General features: G+C 31.8%; 1 protein-coding gene across 2 annotated transcripts in view; it reads left to right on the forward strand.

The window, feature by feature from the left end:
* LOC130452612 (semaphorin-2A) overlaps window positions 1-24,695 on the forward strand; it is a 1,040,595-nt gene that overhangs the window by 518,731 nt on the left and 497,169 nt on the right. The window contains exon 1 of one of the 2 annotated variants that reach the window (XM_056791957.1): window positions 3,978-4,489. The exons of the other annotated variant lie outside the window; for it this stretch is intronic. Coding sequence (XP_056647935.1) covers window positions 4,321-4,489 — 169 coding nt within the window. The 5' untranslated portion in view covers window positions 3,978-4,320. Of the gene's footprint in view, window positions 1-3,977; window positions 4,490-24,695 lie in introns of those variants that run through there. 2 annotated transcript variants of the gene reach the window in all.

Raw genomic sequence — 24,695 nt, forward strand, 5'->3', positions numbered from 1 at the left:
ACAAATATTAAAACTAATTGGGACAATTTTAGAAAAAAGCTGTAAATTTTGCAATTGAAAACCAAAATTTGTATAGGACTATTGGAAAATCACTTTGCCCCTCTCTTATTACAGCAATACATGAGAAGATCACTAAGTTGATTGGGTTCGAAGTATTTGTTACATAATCGTCAATAACATCTTCGTAACCAAAAATCTATTTACCTGCTAAAGCTACATTAGCATTAAGTATGTCGACAATGTTGACAATTTCTTTATCATTATCGGTAAGTTCCTCATATATAAAGTGCAGTCATTCTAACAAAACCAAACTTTTCATTCACGGTAATGTAGCAAATAGTGAACAATTTGACAAAGCAAGGCTGAAATTCTCAGTTTCATATTAAATAAACTTTAAGAAGCCCTCATACCGCAGGTAACGCTTTCACCGTAGTGATATCTATGGAATAACCGACGTATTAGGTTCAAACTAAAGCTGTAAAGTTTCGTCTAGAAAGCAGCAACAGTCGACCCCCAATTTTGGTAGTTATCGCATTGGATCACGTCGATTTTTTTTCTACAAAGAACATATTTGTTTATTTATTTATTTTCATTTACAAAAGGTATAGCACTTGAATTAGTTAAGACTTGTTTTGATTGATGTATGAACCATGGTATATTCCCTATTTAAAACGAAGGACTTGAGGAAGTGAAGAGGAGAAATGGCTAACAAATGACGGATTCTGTATCTCGAAAATATGTCCCTCTTAGAACAATAATAGATTTTTTAAAATTCATTAGAATCTAAGGATTCTTGCTTGGTATCGAATTGTTTTCCGGTGCCCAGTCTGAACATACGAAAATGATATAACAAAATTCAAAGCAAACCGGGGTTTACTGCCACGAAAGGTCTAAGACAAGGGTGTTGCCTTTCGACAACGCTATTTAAGATCTACTTGGAACAGACTCTCAAGATGTAGAAACGATGGGTATACCTGTCAGTTACAATACTACGCTATAAACGCTTTTCTCAAAGACGATCAAATAGCAACAGCACAGGATTATGACGATTTGAGCTACATGACTGGAAAACTCTTAGAAAAGTAAGCAACAGCACTAGACATCGACCTTGAGGATGGAAAACAAATAAAACATTACGAGAACTACAAATACTTGAGATAAAAATAACACATGTATTTATGATTTGTGTTAATATCTTTAGATTATTGGTATATTAGACATCTAGAGAAATGTGTATTGGTTTCATCAATTTATCATTATTCGTCATACTTCATCTGTATTTAAAAGCTTTGTTTTGTTCGACGAGAATGATATCTTCATCATGAAATGATTTATACATGATATATACAATTTAAGGTTATCTATATAAATATGTTTTCAGATATTCTCAAATAAAACCATCTTCAAATTATTCCTCCATTTGCTCCTTATTACTTGCGGTTTTATAGATATTTCGTTTGTTTTTTGTAGTACTACTATAAGTTTGAAGTGACGTATAAATCCTTATAATCCTGTCGATCTTTGTAGCACTTAAATCAATGATTTCTAATTGTCTGGAGGATACTTTTTTCATTATGATGGAATCTGTTATGATCTGCTCTTTGCTTCTTAAAATCCTCATTCTTTATGCTTCTTGTTATTTTGATACCATTTAATAAATCTATAAGTGCGAGTCAAGGACCTCGAATTTGCAAAAAGTATTATTAGTTATTTCAAAAGAATATTCAGAAACATAAATCAAATATTGACTTCAAAATACTGGTAAATACGTGATAATTAATCAAATAATATTCTAATTTGTTCATGATATTAAAGTTTCTTTATTTTACTTATTTCACCCCGTTTAAAAATCTAGTTTTTTTAGAGAATTAAATTACAATTGTTTGTTGTACGAAACAATTTCCCATCATGTTCAATTCCATTTAATCTCTGAGTGAAAACTAAAACTGCCTCATAGTCTCACATAATGTTTCTCTTTTAAACTAAGAGTAATACTACTTGACATTTGACCTGTATTCTCATTCAGTGGACGGCTGCTAAAACTGCTAAATATTGTTGTTTACGTTTTATAGTTCAATTCGATCTGACATCGAAATTACAGTAACAGTAGACAATGCCAGAATGTACATTACAGATGAGAATTATTTCAACTCTTTCATTATATTTATAACTTCTAACACTTCACTTGAAGCGAGAAATGAATGTGGTTATTTTACAGTTCAGCTTCAAACATTTTTCACCCATTCGTTATACCAAGAATTTTTTTATAGAATTTCGTTGCTTTTTATAGCTTCCTTAAAAATACTCACTATAATGAAACTGAAAAGATTCTTGGAATTATTCACAAAACATGGTTCCGAATTTCTGAATGAGCCGATTGGCCTAAATGTAACACTCTATTATTGTAAATGATGGAAGTAATTTTCAAATTAATTAATAATGGAAAAAGAATGGAATATTTATATCAAGTTTGCTTAGGACAGTTTCCTCAATATTCATTACTAACTGTGCTGTCTATATAGGGCAGACATCTCAATATTTAGAAAATAGACTAAAAGGTCATCAATACGATAAAAAACTTGCATTTACGAAGCACGGAATATCGAAAAATATAAATTCAATTATAAAGATTAAAAAAATCTTGGAACGGAATCTAATACACGATAAAGAGAATTTTAAGAAATGGTTCAAATTCATAAGAACGAAAAAGCTATAAATGATAAAAAAGGCCTAAATAATTCAGGTAAAATTTATAGCTCTATTTTGTACATTATATTACAACTACAAATAATTTAATTGATTACTGCTACGTATTGGAGATGTAAAAACTAAGGAAAAATTAATCTTTCGTGATAAACCAAATTTCTATTTTGATTTTATTCTTATTTTGATATTCATGATGTATATGATCAAATGTTCAGTGTCAATATCATATTTTAATGAAGACTAGAAGAAGTCGAAATGTCAAATTTTTATCTGTCTTCAGAAAATTAGCAAAGAAAATAATTTCAAATAAAAAAAGATTTAAAATCAAGAACATTTAGAATATATATGGATCAAACTTCATTAAGTGACTGATAGAATAATTATTATTTGAGTTCTGGTACGCACATATCATTGGGAAAGCAGCTTTTTCATCATGAAATTCATTATAGTTATCATCATCATTTTCTATTTCTTGTAAATTAAACTGAAAATACAACAAAGTTGGAATTTTCGCAGCAGGATGTGATATTCATACTGAAGAAACCGTTACCACTACACCAACAATAACACTTATATAATCTAACGTGAAGGCCTCTGAAGACGATTTTAGTTATCGAAACGCGTGATCAGATTAAAGATACAAACGAGTTTTTTTATTTGTATACCTATCTTTCTTCACGATTCTCTTGTTTGTTTTTCATATTTTTATATTTATCACGTGATATCCCTTTTTTTTCTTAATTGTTTTAGTGTTCTATACAATTATTTTTTGTTTTCCTTATAGTTTTATGTCTTTTTTGTCCAAAGTTGATCCATGATTTTTCTTTGACTTCTTTTACTTTCATTGACAAATCTTTTCTTATCAATTTATATCTTAATTTCTGTTTACAAACATTTTATTCATTTTCATATTTTGTTAACTTTCTTACATCACTCTGTCATCTTTATGTTTTTGTTAGACTTTTTAGATAGTTCACTTGTTCGTTGGTATTTTTGATAAAGTCAATTAATTGGCGTATAAACATATAAAATAAAAGTTGTTTATTCTATACAAGTATATTAAAACAATGAATAATTTTCATTTAACGTTGCGCTTTGGTGTCGTGCCCCCAACTCCCAGAGGATAAAAACCATCAGTGAATATATCAGTTTAAACTTCAGATAGAACTTTCAGTTTACATTCACGTCTTCCTACCTTCCGAGAAGAACCGAATCGTGCCGAGGGTGCACGATATAAACCGCCATTTACTAAAACGCAAAACTGAAAGTTCAGTTCGACACGACGCGAGGGAAGTGATATACTTATCGTCGTATCCATCTTCGAATACGGAACGTAAACAATGCGTTCAAGAAAAATTTGATATAAACATTAACCAATTTAATAGAAAACTTAACTTCATGTGAACAATAGTGTAATTATTGAATTTTATCTTTTTTCTAAGTTTTTGTCATCGACAGGTTTTCCGTTCAGTGACCCGACCGGCGTTTTCAGTTTACAAAGGTGTTGCAGTCATCATAATTTCAAAGAACATTTCTTTTATCACATTGACACGTTTCAACTCGAGTTTCATTCAAAAAGAAAATATCGTTTGTGTTTTCACACCACGTGTAACAATGGCGTTCTGTTTGGAATACACCACAAAGTTTTTTATATTAGTGACTGTGATAGTTCAACTCAATTTATTTAATGTGGCTTACGCGGATTTTGAAAACAGCTGGACGATGTATATGGAGCAGCCCTGTTGTTCCGGTACGGGACCGCATCATGTTCGACATCACAGAGGTTATATTCTTTCTTCACTTTTTATCTACCTGCTAGTTATTTAAGTTCGAATCGGTTCCACATGATTTGTTGCCAGTCAGACAGAGACCGGTTTCTCGATAGGATGTTCTTTGCCTGTGTTATATACTTTGTATAGGAATGTGTCCGTCTTAGTAAACCATGGTTTGTTTGGCATTTCGTTGTATAACAATGAAGAATCAAATATCTTATTAGTTTAATACTATATAATTTACAATTGGTTCTTCTTAATGTTTTCGTTAAAAAAAAATAACTATTCTTGTTAAGTGGCATAAAAATAAACAGTATGAATATAGTACATATATTTTTTCAGAATCTAATTTTGATTTTAACAAGTATACATGTTCGGTTTACTTTTTATCTTTTTGTAAGTGTCGGTTATACGGGTGGAAAATATTAGTATGATTTATACCTCTGTATTAATTTACTAATCTTGTGGAATATTTAGGAATACTTGTCTCTTGAATGTGGAAAATTATCAAAAAATTACTATTCAACAAAAAAAAATGATTTTTCGCCAAAAGGCTTAACATCAAGCCGTAAAAGTATGTATTTGTATATGAAAATACAATATTAAGATTTCAAAATCAAATAAAAAATGTGTCTCGCGATTATGAATTCCCTCACAAACAAACAACTAAAAACAGTGCAGAAAACAATGTAAAATATGTTTTCACTTGAGTTATTACAGATTTATAGAAAACCATATAGAATTTAAGAATTTACTGCCACGAAAAACCTAAAACAACACGCTAGTTATACAAGCTTTGGTTCGCAGACGATCAAATAGTTATAGCACAGCTACATGATTCGAAAATTATAGAAGAATACAAACGTATAAAAAGCATATGAATCGGAGCCTTTCTCCAGACATTATCCGGAGAAAGGGAAAAAAATAGAATGATATTATAAAACCAAACAATATTAAAAGCCAACAAATTTTTATACCACGATCCTTGAAAGCATTGTAACATATGGTAACGTATGATAATGACGACCGAAAAGGACTTCTGGAGAAGAGTAGCAGCTAATTCAGGAGGCACAGGATAAGAAATGACACACAAAAGGGAGATCACGGCAATTAGACAGAAACTCGTGGCCATAAATAACACCATCCTTTATTTCAATATCAAAACCTAAAATGTTAATCTTTTGGGTTTCTTTTTTTCTCTGTATGGCGTACACCATACAACCATTGGCAGATTGGTGCAAAGATTTTGATAGACCGGTTCACATTCTAGGAGGCCTGGACAAGGAAGTCCTTCAATTTTAATTCCTCAGGATGACCGTTTTTTGCAATTAAATTCATTAAGAAATCGTTCACTAACAAGTGTCGCGCTAACCAGGCAGCATCGTGTTGCTAGACTAAGATTTGCAAGACAACATTTCGATTGGAATTTAGAAAATTGGTAGTTTTATTTATTGATGAGACAAAATCAGTCTAAGAGGTCCGGATGGACGTAATCAAATTCGAAGATTGCAAGGAGAAAGATTTGCACAGTCTTGTATTATTCCCAGGGAGCCGTTCCAAGGAGGGTGTATAATTTTTTGGACAGGAATTTGTTTTGATGCCCGCTCAGAATCGGTGTCTCTTCCTAGACCCGCCATTAACGCAGCAAGATACATAACAGACAATCTTGAAAATCATGTCGTTCCGTTTGGGCCATTTATTGGCGATGATTTTCGTTTAATGCATGATAATGCTAGACCACACGTTGCGGAAGATGTTCTGAATTACCTAAACGAAGTAGGAATTCATACCCTGGACTGGCCACCAGAAAGTCCAGATATGAATCCTATCGAGCAGTCTGGGACATTTTAAAACGCCGTATTCGTCGTCGAAATCCATCACTTAAAAATTTAAATGAGCTTGAGCAAGCGGCATTAGAGGAATGGGAGAAACATATCTCAAGAAGTGATACAGCAGCAAAAATTACATCCATTACATATATATATATATATATATATATATATATATATATATATATATATTGTTGGTTGTGAATGGTCAATATTTTGTACCAGGGAAACTATATTTATCAATTAATGAAAATTTTCGTTTGAAAAATCATGTGAAAACATCAATCAATGTTTGGATTTTCACTTAGCTATTGTTCTCTTCTTTTCAACTAATTTATATTCTGATTTTTGTCTTTAGAAGGTTGAAGGTTGTATTGCTATAATTCCCCACAAATTTTGTATTGGACTGAAAACCGGACTAAGGGCTCGCCCATCAAAAATGTTGATTCATAAATCCTTAAACTATTATTTTGTAGTGCCTGCATTATAAATTTTTCGCTCCACTTCCAAAAATCTAATAAATGGCTAAAAAACTCTTCCAAAACATTTTGATACATAACTGCATCCATTTTGCAGAAAAAATGCGATTTGTGATTACACCCTTTCATCAAGCGTAGCTCACACAATAACTCCGTCACCCCAATGCGATATTCTTGACAATTATTTTTCTTTCCTAACGTCATGCCAGTAATAATCAAACCGTCTGGACCATGAATGTCAAATTTATTATCGCTGAAAATAACACTTGACCGTTTGTGGCTATTTTGAAAAAAATTCTAGCCGTTGCTACAAATGGTGTTGGAGTATGCTCCTGTTTATGAGATTTCTCTTGAAAAAACCCGTTTTACTTGCCTGGAGGTCTTCCACTTCTTTCACTTATAGTTTAACCCGAGTCTTAAAAAGTTTTTGACTTCTTCCTTCCCACGAGCAATTTGGTTTTGCGCCAATCCAATAATCAGAAGAAAACTGAGGTGGTAATAATCTTTTATACACCCGACAATGGAAAATACACAATGAGATTATACTTATTCATTACATATGTAAACATAGTTTGTTTACAAAATCTGATGACTGTAAATTATCAAATAGAGTAAAGGCCATTTAAAGCTTGTTGCCAATATAATAACATGAAACAGATATTAAAACATTATTATGCAATCGATTTTACGCAATTCTAAGTTGAGTTTTTTCTACAAATGGAAGGAAGGAAATGAAAAAATTAAATAGATGCTGAACTATAAAATTACAGATGCGTTAACTTTCCAATTCTTCAATTTATAAAGCAAGTTAAATATTACAAGAGATGTTAAGACAATTTAATTTTTTTTTATTTGTTTATTATTTATTGTTTTTACTCTCGTCAACTTTCAAAAGGTTTCTCCCAACACAGAGTTTTTCGATAGAATAATTTTCTGAATAGCTTTAGGTATTCATTTTTTCTTTGATTTGTTAATTTATTCCTCAGATAATCGTTTACTGTAGGCAAGAAAGTTCGTTTATTAAATTAAAAAAGTTTGAGAAACTTTTTTTCGAATTAATAAGCAAAAATGTATTTTTTTTACTTTGAAATATCATTCATGTCAAGACTAACCTTAATGAACAATTAATTATTCAATATGTTAACCTAATTCAAAAAGTTGATAACAAGTGAAAAGATATGTTTCATTAATAGACATTTAATATGGTGTCCAAGACCTGTTTCATACGTATGCGTTCCCAATCGATTCGGTTCGTTTGCGTTTTCCGGTCGCAACTGAAAATGTGTGCAATAATGCTTCGGTCTTTGTTCAGTACCTACTAAAAACAGTACAACAACGAATACTCTCGACACGAACAGGTTCTGAATCGGTTGAATACATTCTCTCATGAATGTATGTTGGCGTCGAAGACGGTCCTTGAACTTCACATACATGAAATTATTTAGTTTACAACCTAAAGTATTTAAAATATTTGTCTTCGTTCTCTCTTAGCTTCGGGAAAATAGTATAGATTGCTCCAAATTCTTGCTGCAAAGTTATGGGAGGATGCATCCAATGAAATTTTTTATTTATCCTTCGTTTTAGCATTTTTCTGTACAGAAAAAACCATAACTTACCTTCTCTCCATGATTACTACACCACAAATACGAAGCGAAAACGAAAACGAAGTGAACCGAATGGAACCGCATACGTATGAAACAGGCCTAATACTTTTTCAAAATCTAACATTCTTGGATTTTGTCTATTTTTATTGTACTGTGTCCTTGTATAGGTAAAACGACTTTTGAAAGAATAAAAAATTCTCGAATTTAATTTTCATTTTTCAGTCCAGCGACGTTAGGTTAAATACTAATTTCTAATATGTTCCGAAATATTGAGTATTTGGTAATTTCCAAAAAACTATTCTCCTCGACAGTACTTAGTCGTTTAGAATCAACATTTAGATACCTAAACCAAACCTCAAAATCATCGATCAACTACAATTTTTGATTTATGTTTATATCACAAATTAAAGAATAATATTTTTACAAAGACTTCCGGAATATGAAGTTAACGAAAAATCATTTTTTGATGAGCACCGCATTTTCGAGCTATTGTGTTTTTAATGATTGTTATGAGTTGTTCTGAGGTTGTTCCGAATTGTTCTAAGGTTGTTATAAATTGTTCCGAAGAATTGCGCTTAAGAAAAATCTACTTTTTGAAAATTTTAAGAAAATCCATTATTCAACTGATATCCCACTTGTATGATTATTCGATGATGTCATTCAAATTAATAAAACTAATTTTTTTCGGCGTAACGTTATACTAGGACCCTGGTACAACAACTTTTATTTTTGCGATAAAAAATTGCAGTCGCAAACAGAAAAATTTTCTCGTCCAAAGTCCGAAATAATCGAATCTTAACATTGGAATTTCATTTTGAAATGAATTCTCAGACTGTTGTGCTTTGTGCTAGCCTTGTGATAGATACATCGTAAAAAATGTAATAAATATTTTTACCGGCGTTATCTGGAAAGGTTCAAAATTAAAGAAAATAAAGATTCCTCGTTAGTTATTCTGAGATCGAAGCACCATTAAAAAAAATCATCCGTATATGATTGATAAAGCCTAAGGAGAGCGACGGTGCTTCGATATAAAATATATATACCCAAATTATGCCTTTTTTGCTGGCTCTAGAGTTGTGTTTGTTACCTGTCGTTTTATGTTCAATAAAAATAATACCAGACAGCTGTAATGCGGATAACAAAAAATTCTTAAAAGACTTCACTCAGTCTGTCATGAATTAACTGGAGGGAAAAATGATTATCACTTTCTCAGTCACATGTGCAGTATTTTTCCCCGAAAATAAAGGTTGTACTGAGTTTGTAACAATGGACTACCATAGAAAATAAATTATTCCTATAAATTAGAGTTATAACATCGTATAATCTTGGATCTTGTACAAAAAAAATTGTTTATCGGCCTCTCCTTTGCGACGGGAATTTTTTATTGAGAAAATCAAGGTTGTTCTGAATCATTTTTCACAAATTTAACTAATATCTCATTACCATCTCAATCAGTCTTTTGAAAAAATGAAATTTTTAATAAAAAATTGTCACGATTTTAGTTCTCTTTTAATTAAAATTTCGTTTAAAAGCACAAAATTTTGACGTTTCGCCTACTTCTTTATCAAAATATATCAAATCAAGACGGAGTACTCGTAAAAAGGAAAGAACTTTATTTTAACAGAATAAAAATCAGGCATTATGTACATAGTACTAGGTACACTTATTTTTTATTGAACATTATACAGTTATACAATTATATATTATAGTCAAGATCCCACATTTTCTCCTCTTCTTTAATCAAATGCTGGACTGATTTTAGCCAGTTCTCTGGTGTCACCTCTTTATTGATCAAACGTCTTTCATTTTGAATGTCGTGTTGTGTCTTGCTACAAATCCTTTCATTTGCGCCCATGTAAGTTACACTATGTTTTTCTGCTATATCTTCCACGGCGTATTTCATAAAACGTTCTTTTATCACATTATTTTCAAATTCAATAATTTTGGTGGTTAACCAGTCAATAATTTTTTGTTTTCTCAAAGATCAAGTTTAGTCTTCTCTATGCATCGAGAATGATAACTAGCGTTATCCATAACTACTACTGAATCCGCCGGAAGATATTTCATCATTTCACCAAAATAGTCTTCAAAAACAACCGAATCCTATGTCCTGGTGGTAGGTTAGCAAACCTTCTTTTAAAAATTCCTCTTCTCTTCCAATATGGACGATTATTAGTATTTTCCCTTTACCTGAAGGCACCTTAATATCCCCTGACAGGCCTTCCATGAAAGCTTGGCCAGCACTGGTTATATTTCTGTCTTGTCACATTTTTGGAACTGTATAACCTTCATTTATCCACGTCTCATCAAGATAAAAGATTTTCTTCTGCTCTGTTTTGTACTGCTTTATACTTCTTAAGTATTTTCGTCGCCAGCAAACAATTTCATCGCGTTCCAGTAAAAGTGCTTTTCCCAGGCAAAATCTATATTTCTCAAAGTGGTCCATAAAAGTTTTAAAATAAAAATAGTGAACTTTTCTTCAAAATACACTTTTGGTGTCTTCATCAAGAACTTTTACTCGTCTGTCTGGTCTTTTATTGGGAGGCTCCACTTGGCCTTCTATCTTTCTTCCCCGCAATAGTTCAAAAACGGTGAACATTCCAACTCCAGTCATTCGGCATCATCGATCGACAGTTTCTTGTACAGTAAATTTCGGGTTATTGTATTTTATGCTATCGTGTACATTTAAAATAATAAGTTTTTCACTGATAGTGGAGAATTATTGGAACATCTTTTCGTTGGTTAAGGTTGGTTGGTTAAGCCGAATCTGAAATAGGGTTGGAATTAGGCAGAGGCACTAATAGAAGGTTAGTACCTGTTAAACGCAAAACGTAACCACCGAATTTGAGCCGAACTGGACGGAATTCCTTATTTTATTGCTATATACATTGTTTTTCTTCATTGGAAGAATATCTTTTTCATCAGGTGTAATACTTTATTCATGTATGAAGGCATTAAAGTTGTTTGTTACCAGGCTGGAGATTGGCTGCTGAGGTGTGTATCACAAAAACAGACTTTAGTGCCGCGTTACATATTATGTTTTCTTTGAAATCGATCAGATTCAAAAATACTTGAGAAAATATTTGGAATTGAGGCGAACAGACTTGGTTATGTCTGCTCGGTTATTACACATTATATTTTTGAAAAATCAGTATGGAAATTTTATTTCTTTTCATTTATATTAATGGTAATAGAACAGTTTGAATTAGTTGTAATTTTAAAATATTATGAGAGTTACTTCAGTGTCTAGGCGATTTCACTGTCGATTTCTATCGCCCATTAATGTTTCACTGCTTCGATTTCAGAATATACTTTTATTGTATTTTTTGTGTTTTTTAAGAAACTCTAATTAGACTGAAGAAAGGGTTCGTAGCTTTGAGAAGAATAAATTATTGAATTATAGATATTTCTATTTATGTTTATATTACGAGATTTTTCAAATTTTAAATCTACTTATTGCAAAGTTTTCAGTTATGTATGTGATTTTATAATTTTTAGATCAATCCAAGATGTTGTGTTATTTTCTGTTTGATGTCTTATTTCAGTGTAACCCAAAATTTGTATTTAAGTGCCAACAAAATATAATTTCACTATTTGCGTTTAACAGACAGGATGACATATCATATTCGCTTATGTTTGATATATTTCGCAGTTTAGTTTTCAAATATTAAAGGTTAAAGGCGCGTTGTGATTAATGAATTTGGCGGGATTTTATTTACAGAGATTTGACTAGTCACCCCTCTTATTAAAATACCAAAGTAATTACACCAGCAAAGGGTAATTATCAATTTGATTAATGATCAAGCAACATTTTCAAAATTGTGACCGGGCATGATGATCATCATTTGGCTTCTATCGATCTGTTTCTGATGTCGCATTATTTTGATAAATCGTTGACGAGTTTAATTTGTTTTATTCCGATCCATCGAACCACAGTATTAAACTGTTTTATTTTGTGGAATGTGAAAATAATACACAGAAATGTCCAATACAAACGACGGAAAACGATAAAGGACAAAAAAATAACTTATACTTTCTGAGTACTACAAAAAGAAATGTTTGTAACGTTTATACATTAAAGAGTAGTCTTGGATAAAGAACGAGTAATATAAAATCATGAGAGAAAATTAATATCTTTTATAGTTATATAAACGTGAAAAAAAATGCGAATAAAATAGTCGAGGCAGAACATAGATCGGAAGACAAACTATTATCATTTTTAATTATTTGATAATTAAACTTTTCTATCAAATCTGTGAACATTTAAAAAATCCGTTCTTTGGCCACAAATCGCCTTAAGATTAAACGATTCCGAGTTTTATACGATAACTAGCTCGAATTTCAATTTAAACGTCAACAATCTTTGTTACAGAGGAAATATAAAATTTCAATTATCTCGCTGTAACATTTTTTAAAATGCATTCCATCCAATTTATGTATTATCTGTAGAAAATCATTTTATCGCTTCATATCCACCTTGCAAGCTTTCATTGAACATTACTATTGCGCATTAGTGTGGAATGTTTGATTTTTAGTAATTTCATTTATTATATGAACACTTATTCTCTTAATTTTCATAAATGTAATAGTATTGGAAATTTTGTTTAATATTTGGGAATGATAAGATGCGGTATTCATAAGAATAATTGCAGCTGATTGAGGACTAGTTTTCTAATCTCCGTTTTCTCACTTCACTTCAAACTTTCGATTCACTTTTGTATTTATTGTACTGTCTACCTTAATTGTTCCTCGAAAAGCTATTGTAATGTTTTTCTTGTCAATTTAAACAATATTTATACGGTGCGGTACCTTTATACATTCCGTGTTTCTCACATGCTTAATATATTTAATACACTTACACTAGATATACTAAACTATGCCATAAAACTTATTACTAAACAAATCTAATTCAAAACATACAAATTTCTTACACATATTTTTTACTTGTCTATCCCGATGTGTTTGGGATTATATCAGATTAGAAATTTCCGCCATATAAAAAGATGATGTAATCGATCCTTCTTGGAATTGCCTGCCGCACCGCCAAACTTTCGATTCTATTAGCATAATAGAACAGGACTAGCTTCACGATCTACGTCAATGGACGTGTTCGTAATATTACGCCCTCCTTAGAAAGAAGTTACTCCTGGAACTCATGTATAACCGATACTGAGTGTTTAAATCGGCAACTGGATCCCTTCGTGCACGTACCTGTCTTATGAAAATAACAGCGCACTATTTTAGGTGATTATAACGATTTGTATAGCTGCAAATATGTAGGCACCGGCATCCTAGAAGTTCACCTCTACCATGTTCTTGACGATTAGCCAATGCAACTGGCGGGATCTTGGTCTTAGACAATTTCCATTTCCCACACATCGCGGTAGGAGGATCGATCTTGAAATTCGTTTTTGGTTACCGGGTAGTAGACGTAATTAAGTTGGAATTTTTGGAACAGTTGATGATATTCATACTGAACACACGGTCTACACTACCACCATTCTAATACTCGCAATTACACTGCCTAACGCGCTTTTCTATAACCAAGTTATTTTTTTCCGAAACTCAAGCTTAACTTTTTCCTTTTAGTTTCTGAAGACGATAACTTGGTTATCGAAACGCGCGTAAGACAGTGTAATTGTGAGTCTTGGCGTAGTGGTAGTATGAACATTGTGTTCAGTAGGTAGAAGACGTACTTTGAATTGTGTATGAGTCTCTGTCTTGCCTTGGAATCTGCTCTTTAAGTTTCTCTAATTGCCCAAACTGCTTTCGGACAACGCCCCCATGAATTCCTCGTAAGCAGGGTCAGGCTCTTATCGGACATGGCTCACACCTTCTCTAGATCATGATCTCCATTGAACGACGTTAGTCGATTTTGGTGGACTACTTTAAGTTTTCCATTGGGAATTTTGCTTATGTGATAGTTGATATCTTTGGGCTCTACTTTAAAAAAAAGTGAACAGTTTTTTGTACTCTTGGCTCGACTGGCAATATTGTTTTTTCAAAGATAAAGGGACCACAGTTACTGTTAATTGGTATGCTCGGAACCAGAACAGAATCTGCTTAAGCGTGTTTGGTTCCGGCAGGATGGGGGAATACCACACACTACGGCACATGTTTACTAGACAGATTTGGCAATGTTCCTTACGACCTATGAAGGGCGTCCAAAATCGGCTATTGTGTCAGAAAATATCGATGCTATGCGTAAACTTATGTTGAAACATCGAGAATGAGGCATACTTACTTAGGCATTAGTTCCACTCGCATAAATTAAATAGTGCGTGAATATTTGGGTATCAAAAAGACTTTGACAATCGCTCAAAAAAAGATCGTGTCTATTAGTGCAAAGAAATGCACCAATTTGTCTATATCAAAAATAACCTAATTACTATACCAAAAGGTCATCTACCTATCTGACCGAATTTACTACCAAATTTTTCATTATCATATGACAACCACTATTATATCTTAACAAAATTTTCTAACAACTTCTAATCAAATCTGCACAATGTTATTCTAAGAAGCTAACCATTGAGGACATTTTTTTCGTCAGTGGGAAGAAATCAACAGATTCGAGGAGATCCAAGAAAATCCTGACGAGATCTTGAGTGACGTATTTTTTTTGATTTTCTATCAATTTATACCAACTTTCAATTCCCACATTTTTTTTTTATGACTTTACTTTTTGAAGTATTTTCAGAACATTGAGATAGTTTTCAAATATTTTCCTTCCCACGCCTAAAATTCAACATGCAAAATAATTTGAATTCTCATCAATTGTTATCAATTCATTAAACGTGGTGATTCCATATTTTTGAATTGTTGGTATATTATTTACAATCAAATAATCTCAATTTTCTGTGACGTTTGCAAACCTGAAGCAAATCCCCAAAATTCGTTTTGTTAAGATTCTTTTGTGCGTGGGCAGTCGTTCGAAAATTTCAATGTTCACAAACCTCCACAAATTATGCACCCCCAAACAACACATTTGATAAGCTAAGTAAAGAAAAACCTGAAGCGAAAACAACACTGAAAATGACATTTGCTAACTCGATACAAAACCAGTAGCGTAGGTAATTGAACAAAACAACGGTCCAACAAATTTTATTTAGTTTAATTTGTTTGTGTTTAACAAATTTGAAATTTGTATAGAGGTTAGCTGGTCAGAACTGTTACGTGAAAAGGTAATATATTTTTTACAAGTAATCAACGATTAAGTAGTTTTTTGAGAACATACATATTTATAACATGTAGTAACATAAAGTTATGATGTTGCCTTGTGCAAACATTAATTATACCTTCTGTTTTTATCCGCATAATTTGTAGTCGCCGGTCCATTCAAGCCACTGTCTCTTGTCAGGAACTTTGCGAAAATGTGTAAGTTGTTCCTACTTAAGTCGATGTATTAGTAGACGGTTCGTGAAGATGATCTCGATAGACCAGATATAGACTCTCATTTGAGTACTCAGTAGAGGTGGTCTATTTACTTGAGTTCTGATTTTTAATTGTAGTATTCCCCGAGAAACAGTTTTGACCCGGTGAAAAAGAATTTGATCCCCCTTTCTTGTTCACCTATATCTCTTTGTGTGCTGGCACTTCAGCTTGATTACTTGTAAGTTTTTGGCTGTTATAACTGCTTGAAAGTAAGGTAAGATTGATATATTTCTTTTCCTTCTGTCTGTCTATCCAACTTCTGTTTGAAAGGTGCTAAAGTAGGTTTCTATTGTTTCGGAGTAGTCGGTTTTTGTCATATATACACCCATACCCATATGGTATGATTTCTGTTTGAAGGTTGTCGTTTTTCTAACTCTTTTTGCCACTCAAAGGTACCGAGGAGATAACTTCTAATGCTTCTGTTGTACAAATCCTCGTAACTCCTTTAGTCTCTACACCATTGACTGTTGCTTGAGTTCTATTCGCGAGACCATTAGTCCATAGATTGTTTTTATCTTAACAACCATGGTGTAAATGAATGGTAATAAGTAGGAACTATTCCCATCTCTTGACTGCTTGTTTTGTGCGTAACATGATAGCTTTTGTAGCATTCTTATTGATACTCTTGTATGTAAGATATTTTTTTAAAAGCGAAATAAACATATGTATATAATCATCGGGGTGGAAAAATCTGTATGGTTTTTGGAATATATTGAAGACATATTTCATCAAAACTCGTTTTTATCTCCTCCCCTGATGTGTCTGCTCTTACTAACTATTGAATTCAATTTCACACTGGAACAATCGGCATGGTATATACAAAGAAGGAGGTACAAAACCGTGAATAACTATTAAATTTGATTATAGGGTTAATGTAAATCCTAGGGATGAAAAAAATCAATGGATTTCTGGCCGCACAGGATACAATGTCCATATGTACTGCATTTCGGACCCCTACAATTGAAATATAAGTGTCTACCTAACCGTCAAAAATATATATTATTTGTTTTTTCTAAGAAAAATGAAATATTTGTATAATTATATTTATGTGTTTTTTCCTAGAGATTCACTTCTTTTAATTATTACGAATCGATAAAAAGAAATTAAATATCAATAAACAAAGAATGTTGCTCCAAATTTACACGTGTATTTGTGACTAAGTTGTTCAAATACGGAAATGTGTTAAATTGACTGTACATATTCCATTCATCGAAATCAAAACTTAAAAAAAATGTAACCGAGTCAATGCATCTCGCAATGACTTATTTCTCCCTTGTCGTAATCTCAAAAAATCAGTGAATAAATGATAGTCCAGTCCAGGAGAAGTATACTAACAGAAAAGATAAATCCATTGAAAGATATTTTGAAAATTGTAGAACAGTAATGGCATTATCTAGATCTCCGAATATATCTTGTAAGGTTGCTTTGAAATCGAGCTATTGTGTAGTGATGATATTCTATAATAATCTATTCAAAAAAGATATAGAAATCTTCTAGACCCTTGTTCCAATCTTCGATATTCTTCTCCACTGCCTTCGGTCCTTTGCTACTTCTCTCCACACAATCCTTCCTACCGCATATATATCCCGCTTGACTTCTTGTAGCCATTTTTTTCCTTAGGCCATCATTTAGATCTTTCCCTGCAGCCCTTCTGGCAATGTGTTATAACTATCTTATTCTTTGTGCTCGAACTATTTGTGTTATTTCAACCTTCTTTTGTACAGTTCAGTCATCTATACGTGCTCCCCAGATTAATTTTTTTCATTTTGATACCGTTATATATTTTCCTTTGGATCTCTCTTCCCCATATTTCCAGTTTAATCTCATCTTTTTTGTTATCGCCCATGCTTCTGATAGCCTCTGATTTTCACCGCTTTTGAAAGGTTTTTTATTTTCATTATTTTTTGTAGCGATCCAACTATTCTGTTACTTTTCAGTATTTTCTTATCTTTTTTATTTTCTTCTAGGTTTATAGATGCTATGGTTATTCCAGCATAATCAAATCAACTTTTTCTTCTTTTACAGTTGTTTTCTATTTCTTATTACTGCTTTTCCATTTCTCTCTTAGATTTTGTTAGTAACATTATGTTATTGTCATCTGTTCTTTATTGTGAAAGATGGAGGCTGATGTTTGTATGTTATTTTATCTTTTTTATTATATTACCAGTTCTGATATAATATCGAATAAATTTGTAAAGTGAGGATCCCCTTTCTTTAGTCCTTTGTTCATTATCAATCCATCCGATAAATGGTGAAATGAAATTCTATTGCTTGTATTGGTCAATGTCATTTCAATGAGGTACCTCAATTTTCTTGTGTTTCATATAGTTTTTTCTTTGTATTGAGTCATAAGCCTGCTAGAAATCAGTAAAAACACGACATATTTTTTTCGCATCTGTTGTTTTGTATCAGTTTAAGTGTAAATATTTTGTCCAATGTTGATCGCCTTGTCCAAAAACCTCCTTGGTATTCTCATCATTCTTCCTTAATTTATTTCGTATTTGACTATTACTTTATATACTGTATCATCTAGTAATTCGATATCCGTATAATTTTCACACCTGGTCTTTTCTTTTTCCCGTGACATCAGTAAATTTGGTTTTACTAACCCCTGTCATCAATAAAGTTTGGGATCTTGAAGAAGATGGGATCTTTTGTATTTTTTAACAAATGGAGTTTTTATTTACATAAAGTTTTGACCAAATGCACGATGCCTGTCTTGAAGTCGAAGCCTATTCTGATATTATATGCAAAATTAGAGATGTGATTGAAAAATATGAGATGTAACTGTTATGAAGAGTTAAAAATTCTCAGTTATGAAGTATATTCTATATAATAGAATAGTCACTGTACATATGCAAAATTAAAGAACAGTGCAAAGTAAAGTAAAGAAGACAACATCGGAGATTTCAACGTTTTCCCAATTATATTGTTTAATGTCTCATTTTCATTTAGCATTATGATAGATGGCTTGGCATTAATTTCACAATGGACACTAAGGAAAGCGACAGCTATTAAAAATTTAAATTAAAAAAATAAATTGAAATATTCAATTTAATGGTTTAATACTGATTTTGAATATAAGATTTTATATTGAATTTACTAAATAGTGATTCACGACAACGAAAAGACAAAATTATCAGAAGAGAATAAAGTAATCATACTCCGCTGTTGATTGACTAACACTTTTTTCAAATATTGAGTAAAAAAATACGTTTAGCGACGGACAGATTTGATTAACACATAAGGTAAAAACGTGGTCATTCAAACTGAAATTAATGAACCATATGGAGGCCTTTGACATGCAGATTCTTTGGAGGTTATTAATGTTTCTATGGGTACATCGAGTCACGAATGAGGAAGTGTTTAGAAGAGCTGATGTTTATTGCGAATTATTAAAAATTTTATATATATATATATATATATATATATATATATATATATATATATATATAAATATATATAAATTATATATAAATATATATAAATTCCATATGTATAACGAATATTATGAACCCGTGTGGGACGAACTATATCCACTACCGAATTGTGTAAACTGAAGTTTGTCCCCTACGAGAGTAAAAACTGATGCTAGAGGGAACAGATGCTTGTTTCTGATGGTTCATTGTCCTTGACAAGGTTACGCCTAAAAATAGATAATGTGTAAATGTTCCAGATAATTCAATAGTATGTGCAGTGATTAGATATGATAAAATGGAGTTAGATAATCATATCGACTTTTTATACTTTAACAAAAAGATCAGTTTTTTTTCATAAATCATGAATTTTGATTTGTAGGATAAGTTTGTTTGCTGTGAGGAAAAATGTGTTGATATCAAAAGAGTGCTTGTGTATTGGTAAATAGAAACATCATCTTCGTCATAAATTATTACCATTGCCATTTTTATTCTAAGTAATAGGTTAGGCTGCCATTTCCAATTTCTAAACAATACTAGCAAAAATTTCTACCTATTTGACACATTTAAAAATATCAAAATTGTCATCAAATCAAAGTGTTGCAATGTTACATGCTTGTCTTTCAAAATGAGAGATCAAATTAGAAAAAACGGAATCCTGATTTTACTCAAATGCAGGTACAACTGTACGTAACTGGGATATTTACTTGTGATTTGTTTATCTATTCGAAAATAAGCGATGACTACCCAACTTTATCATTTTGTCGGGATGAAATATTAAAAGATTTTATACTTACAAAGTGCAAAATCTTATTCACACACTATTTATAAGCAACTATTGTAACAGTAAAACAAACGTTTTGGTTTCTATACATATACTTGTTAAATGTACCTGTTAGATCCAAATGGAGAAGAAATATTACCTCTACAACTATACTAGAAAAGATTGCGGAATGGTTCGTAAGTAGATATATTTATTGCGCTGCATATCTTGCGGAATAGTAAAGTATTCATGTTTTTGCCATTATATCCTGCGTATAACGACATTATGTTACATTATGAAGCTCATAATGTAACTTTTAATCTGTAAATAAGTAAGTGTTATAATTCAACTCATCATGAATACTCGCAAGGTTAGACCATGCCCTCAAGTAAATTCAAATAATTAAAAAATCTTCATCAAGTTTTGTAAGACTATTCCATAAACTCAATCGCCCCCTCAATCAAATTATATATATATTTGCCTCCCTCAGTAATGATTTGTGAATTATAATTGTTTTGTGCCTAATTTGACTGTACTATAAAAAATTCATATTATATAGAACACTAATTTCAACAACGTTTACTGATCACATGAATTCAAGCGATTAGATTCAGAAGTCCAGTAAGATGAACAAGAATTGAAAGGGAAAGGAAACATCTGAGATATTGGTCTGTTTGAACAAGGTAAATCCTTTCTAATACCTCTGCACTTCCTTTGCAATAAAGCTTAGGTTAACCACCGTGATATACAAACTTTGCATGAGTATCGAATAGCGGCGGCAACGACTGCGGGTTCTGCAACTTTGATGTCAGTTAATGCAGCGTTGAGTAGAAATCTGTTAATTGTAGATGAGTCATGATATGTACAGTTGATGGGTTAAGACAAAAATCCTAAAAGAATTTTTTTAAATATTTGAATGTTTTCCAAGATGCGCACAATAAATTTCTTGTTACCTTCAATGCTTAGTAAATGGTCAATATCTAAGGAATCTATACCTTAACCAATAAACTTAAATTTTGCATGTTTACTTACTCCCGATAAGAATACATGAATCTTTTAGTAGAATATCTACGAATTTGTTGACCAATTAGAGATAATTAAGTTGATACTACTTGTCGCAAAAACGCTCAAATAATATAATATCTCTTTCATTGTATTATTGGTGCTAGAAAATTTGAAAACCCTCAAATAACGTCATGTAAATAGTCCCTGTTGAAAGTGAAAAAGTTGGAAATAATTTCAAATGCTTATTACTCGATAGTTTGTTTTTTGACTTATCACTCTTTGAGCGGAGTTGCGATTTACAGAAATTTGTTCATGAGTTCACCAATAGATGGCGTTAGTAACAATCATACTTTCTATATGGATCGCAATAGATGACTTCTTCTTTTTTTTTTCAATAATAGGTAAGATTACATGATCAAATTGATATAATGCCCTCGGATCGCACTCTAAAAGGTAAGGTCCACTGATAAATCATAAGGACTATCTTTTTGCAACTCTATTTTAGAAGAAAATAATTAAGAGAACATGGGAATTATGTAGAATACTGATTATAATATTGTACTAATACAATGACAATACTAATGACCAAAAACTAAAACATAATATATTATAAAATAACTGTCTGTATTCAAAACTGAACTAAAAAGTAAAAAATAATTAATAGGGCTTGTAGCGAACTAGGTTAGGCTAGCTTGCCGTCAGAAGTTGGTAATAATGATTAAAAAAAAATAAATTATAACAATACCAAAAGTGTGGGCGCTGAAATTTTATATAAATTTTTTCTCTTCCAAGAATAGTGTATGCTGTGATATATCTTCTCATAAAGCGCCCACACTTTTGGTATTCGTACACTAAATTTTCAATTTCTTGTCAACTTTAGTATCACTAACTTCTACGTACGTCATACGTACCTTGTTTTTTTTCTAAAATAAAATATTTTTTATTAAATTGACAACTTGACTGTTACAAAGCGTGTAGAATACAATTTTCGTTTTTGTTAATGATGTTCTGATGACTGATATTGTCTTAACCAGCAGTCGAATTGGACGATAGGTTGAATTAACGTTGTCCGGAGATTCTATTGGGCGATAGGTGTGATGGGCTTAAGGTGAATAGAAAATGGAAATGTAACGAGGCGAAACCGACAAAATTGAAAGCCCTACTGGCGATGTTTTCACTTTTCGGTTTTCGTCGTTGTTTTTCGTGCATTAGGCTCCGACTGAGACGATGAAGTCTAACCGACTTTTGTTTTTCTTAGATGTTTAACGTTCGGATTCGGAGAAACGTATATATAGGTTTTCTGTTTGTCAGAGTTCTTCATGAATTAATTATTAAACTTAAATTAGCGATCGGAATCATTTATCAATCTCGAAGAAACAAAATCTTAATCTTGATTCTTCTTTCTTCCAATTCCCAATATTTTTCAAAAGTGTTTCAATAAGTCGGTATAAAAATTATACGGAACGATAGAATGGAAACAAACTCATTTTATTTTTTTTGCGAAATATTTTACATTGAGATCGTGAAATTCATTTCATTTTCTTAATATATTTTCCAAATATTGATTTTGTTCTTTTCAAAATTTCGCATATTATACATGAAACTAGAAAAATACTAAAAACTAAACTGGAAATAATCATCTCATATAACCACTTAATCCCATAACATCCATTTGGTTTTCAAAAGAAGTACGCCACTACTAAACAGGTACAAGGGGCACTAACAAAATAATGCAATGACTAGAAGATAAAAAGTACTGCTTTTCTGCGCTCTTGTTTCTTTTGACAAAGTTTGGCACTCTGGACTGGACCGGATATTAAGAAGCTCTTTCCTCTAAACCTCTTCCTTAAATCCTATTTAACTGACCAATGCCAACATGACCACTCGAAGTTCCATCCCATAAAAGCTGGAGTTCCACAGGGTGGTGTAGTGGGTCTCTTCTTTACCTTTACCTACTAGACCCTCAAAGAGCATTCCAACATTTACATTCAAACTACAAATATGGCTAAAATTTTGGAGAATAAAAGTCAATGAAATAAAATCAGTACATAAAACATTCACAAATAGAAGAGGAAATTGTCCACCCGTGAGTCTAAACGGCAAGGAAATGCCACAATAATAAAAGGAGACAACTTGGCCACAAGCTCATTAACTCTACTATAGACCGAAACTCCAAGCTATATCTTGAGAACAAGGTCTTGATATACAAGATTATTCTCAAACCAATCTGGTCATACGGAGTGCAACTCTGGAGTTCGGCATCAAACTTGAATATAGAAATTTTCGAAACGTTTCAAGCAAAAACTCTTAGAGTAATTACCGATGCTCCTTGGTTTGTGCCTAATAGTGGTATCGCTCGTGATCTGAATGTAAACTCGGTTAAAAAAGAAATAAAAAAGTTATGAGAAAACTATAGTAAAAGGCGTCCAAACAGACTTGCTAAAAATCTCGTGTCGCAACGTATCATAAGACGTAGACTCAAACGATTTATTCCATACAACTTTTTAATAGATTTTAGCTATACTTTTAGTCTTTTAACCTCTCAAAACTTGTCTTGCTCCTAGTTCTTAACTAGTTACGTTGTAACTATAGCTCAATAGGAAATAACCACTGGGTTATTATTCCTATACGTCTATTCAACTAGTATTCAACAAATTTACTTATTGCTCTATTTTGAATAGATTGTAAATTAAACGGGAAAATGAAAAAAAAATACAGCTTAAAAAATTGATTATTTAAAAATACTTTGAAACCATATCGGCAGATATTCTTACCACTTTCTGCCTTTTTACTATAATTTTAACCTCCCGTCAATCAAGTTCTTGATTCATTTGATGAAATTTACTAACCTTATCAATATATCAATCTGTTTGTTACAGATAAAAATCATCACTACTCTTCTCATGTTCCCTAATAATTATCAATTACCGGTTTTATAGGTCTGAATGCCGACAAAGTCGCCATATGTCTAATTATGAAGATCCATCTGTTTGTTAGTTGATGAGTCACTTTGCTTTATAAGACTATTTTATTGACTCTTGCCGCCACGTTAAATTCTGTACGGTAGATGATTTTAATGTCGGTATAAAAACCAAATGTTTTTCACAAAACTTTATTGGCAATACTCTTTTAATGTCTTCTCTTATTAGGTTATAGCAAGTAATGAAACTGCCGAAATTTACAACAATAGAGACGACACAATATGGAAGATATTAACACATTTTGTTATTCGAACACTTCCTTGTTCCATGAAATATGAAAAAAGAGTAAATAGAAGAATTCAAAGGGCATAGTTATATATAAGCTGAAATCATAAATGAATAATAATTTCGACCCAATATTAGTCCAGTAATATGTTAATTTTTCTGTAGGTGTTCTTCTCAAATTCTCCACTTTTTTCTTTATTTCGATTTCGTAATGACAAGTATGCAACTTCAACTCATGCTGAATACCAATTGGCCAAGAAAAAATTGAGCAATTAATTAGCAAATGAATATAACAATATTTTAAATATAAGAAACATTTTAACAGCAATTGAGAAAAAATTGGGAATGGTTAGTTCTCATTTGAAGAACCAAGTAAACAAAAACGTAAATATTATTGTCATAGGTTACATATTAGTGTTATACTCACGCAAAATGTTTGAAATTGTTCTACAGAAACACCAGAAGTAACTAGAACAGTGTG

Source organism: Diorhabda sublineata, chromosome 2 (assembly GCF_026230105.1).
Source record: "Diorhabda sublineata isolate icDioSubl1.1 chromosome 2, icDioSubl1.1, whole genome shotgun sequence".
In the NCBI taxonomy this organism is placed as follows: domain Eukaryota; kingdom Metazoa; phylum Arthropoda; class Insecta; order Coleoptera; family Chrysomelidae; genus Diorhabda; species Diorhabda sublineata.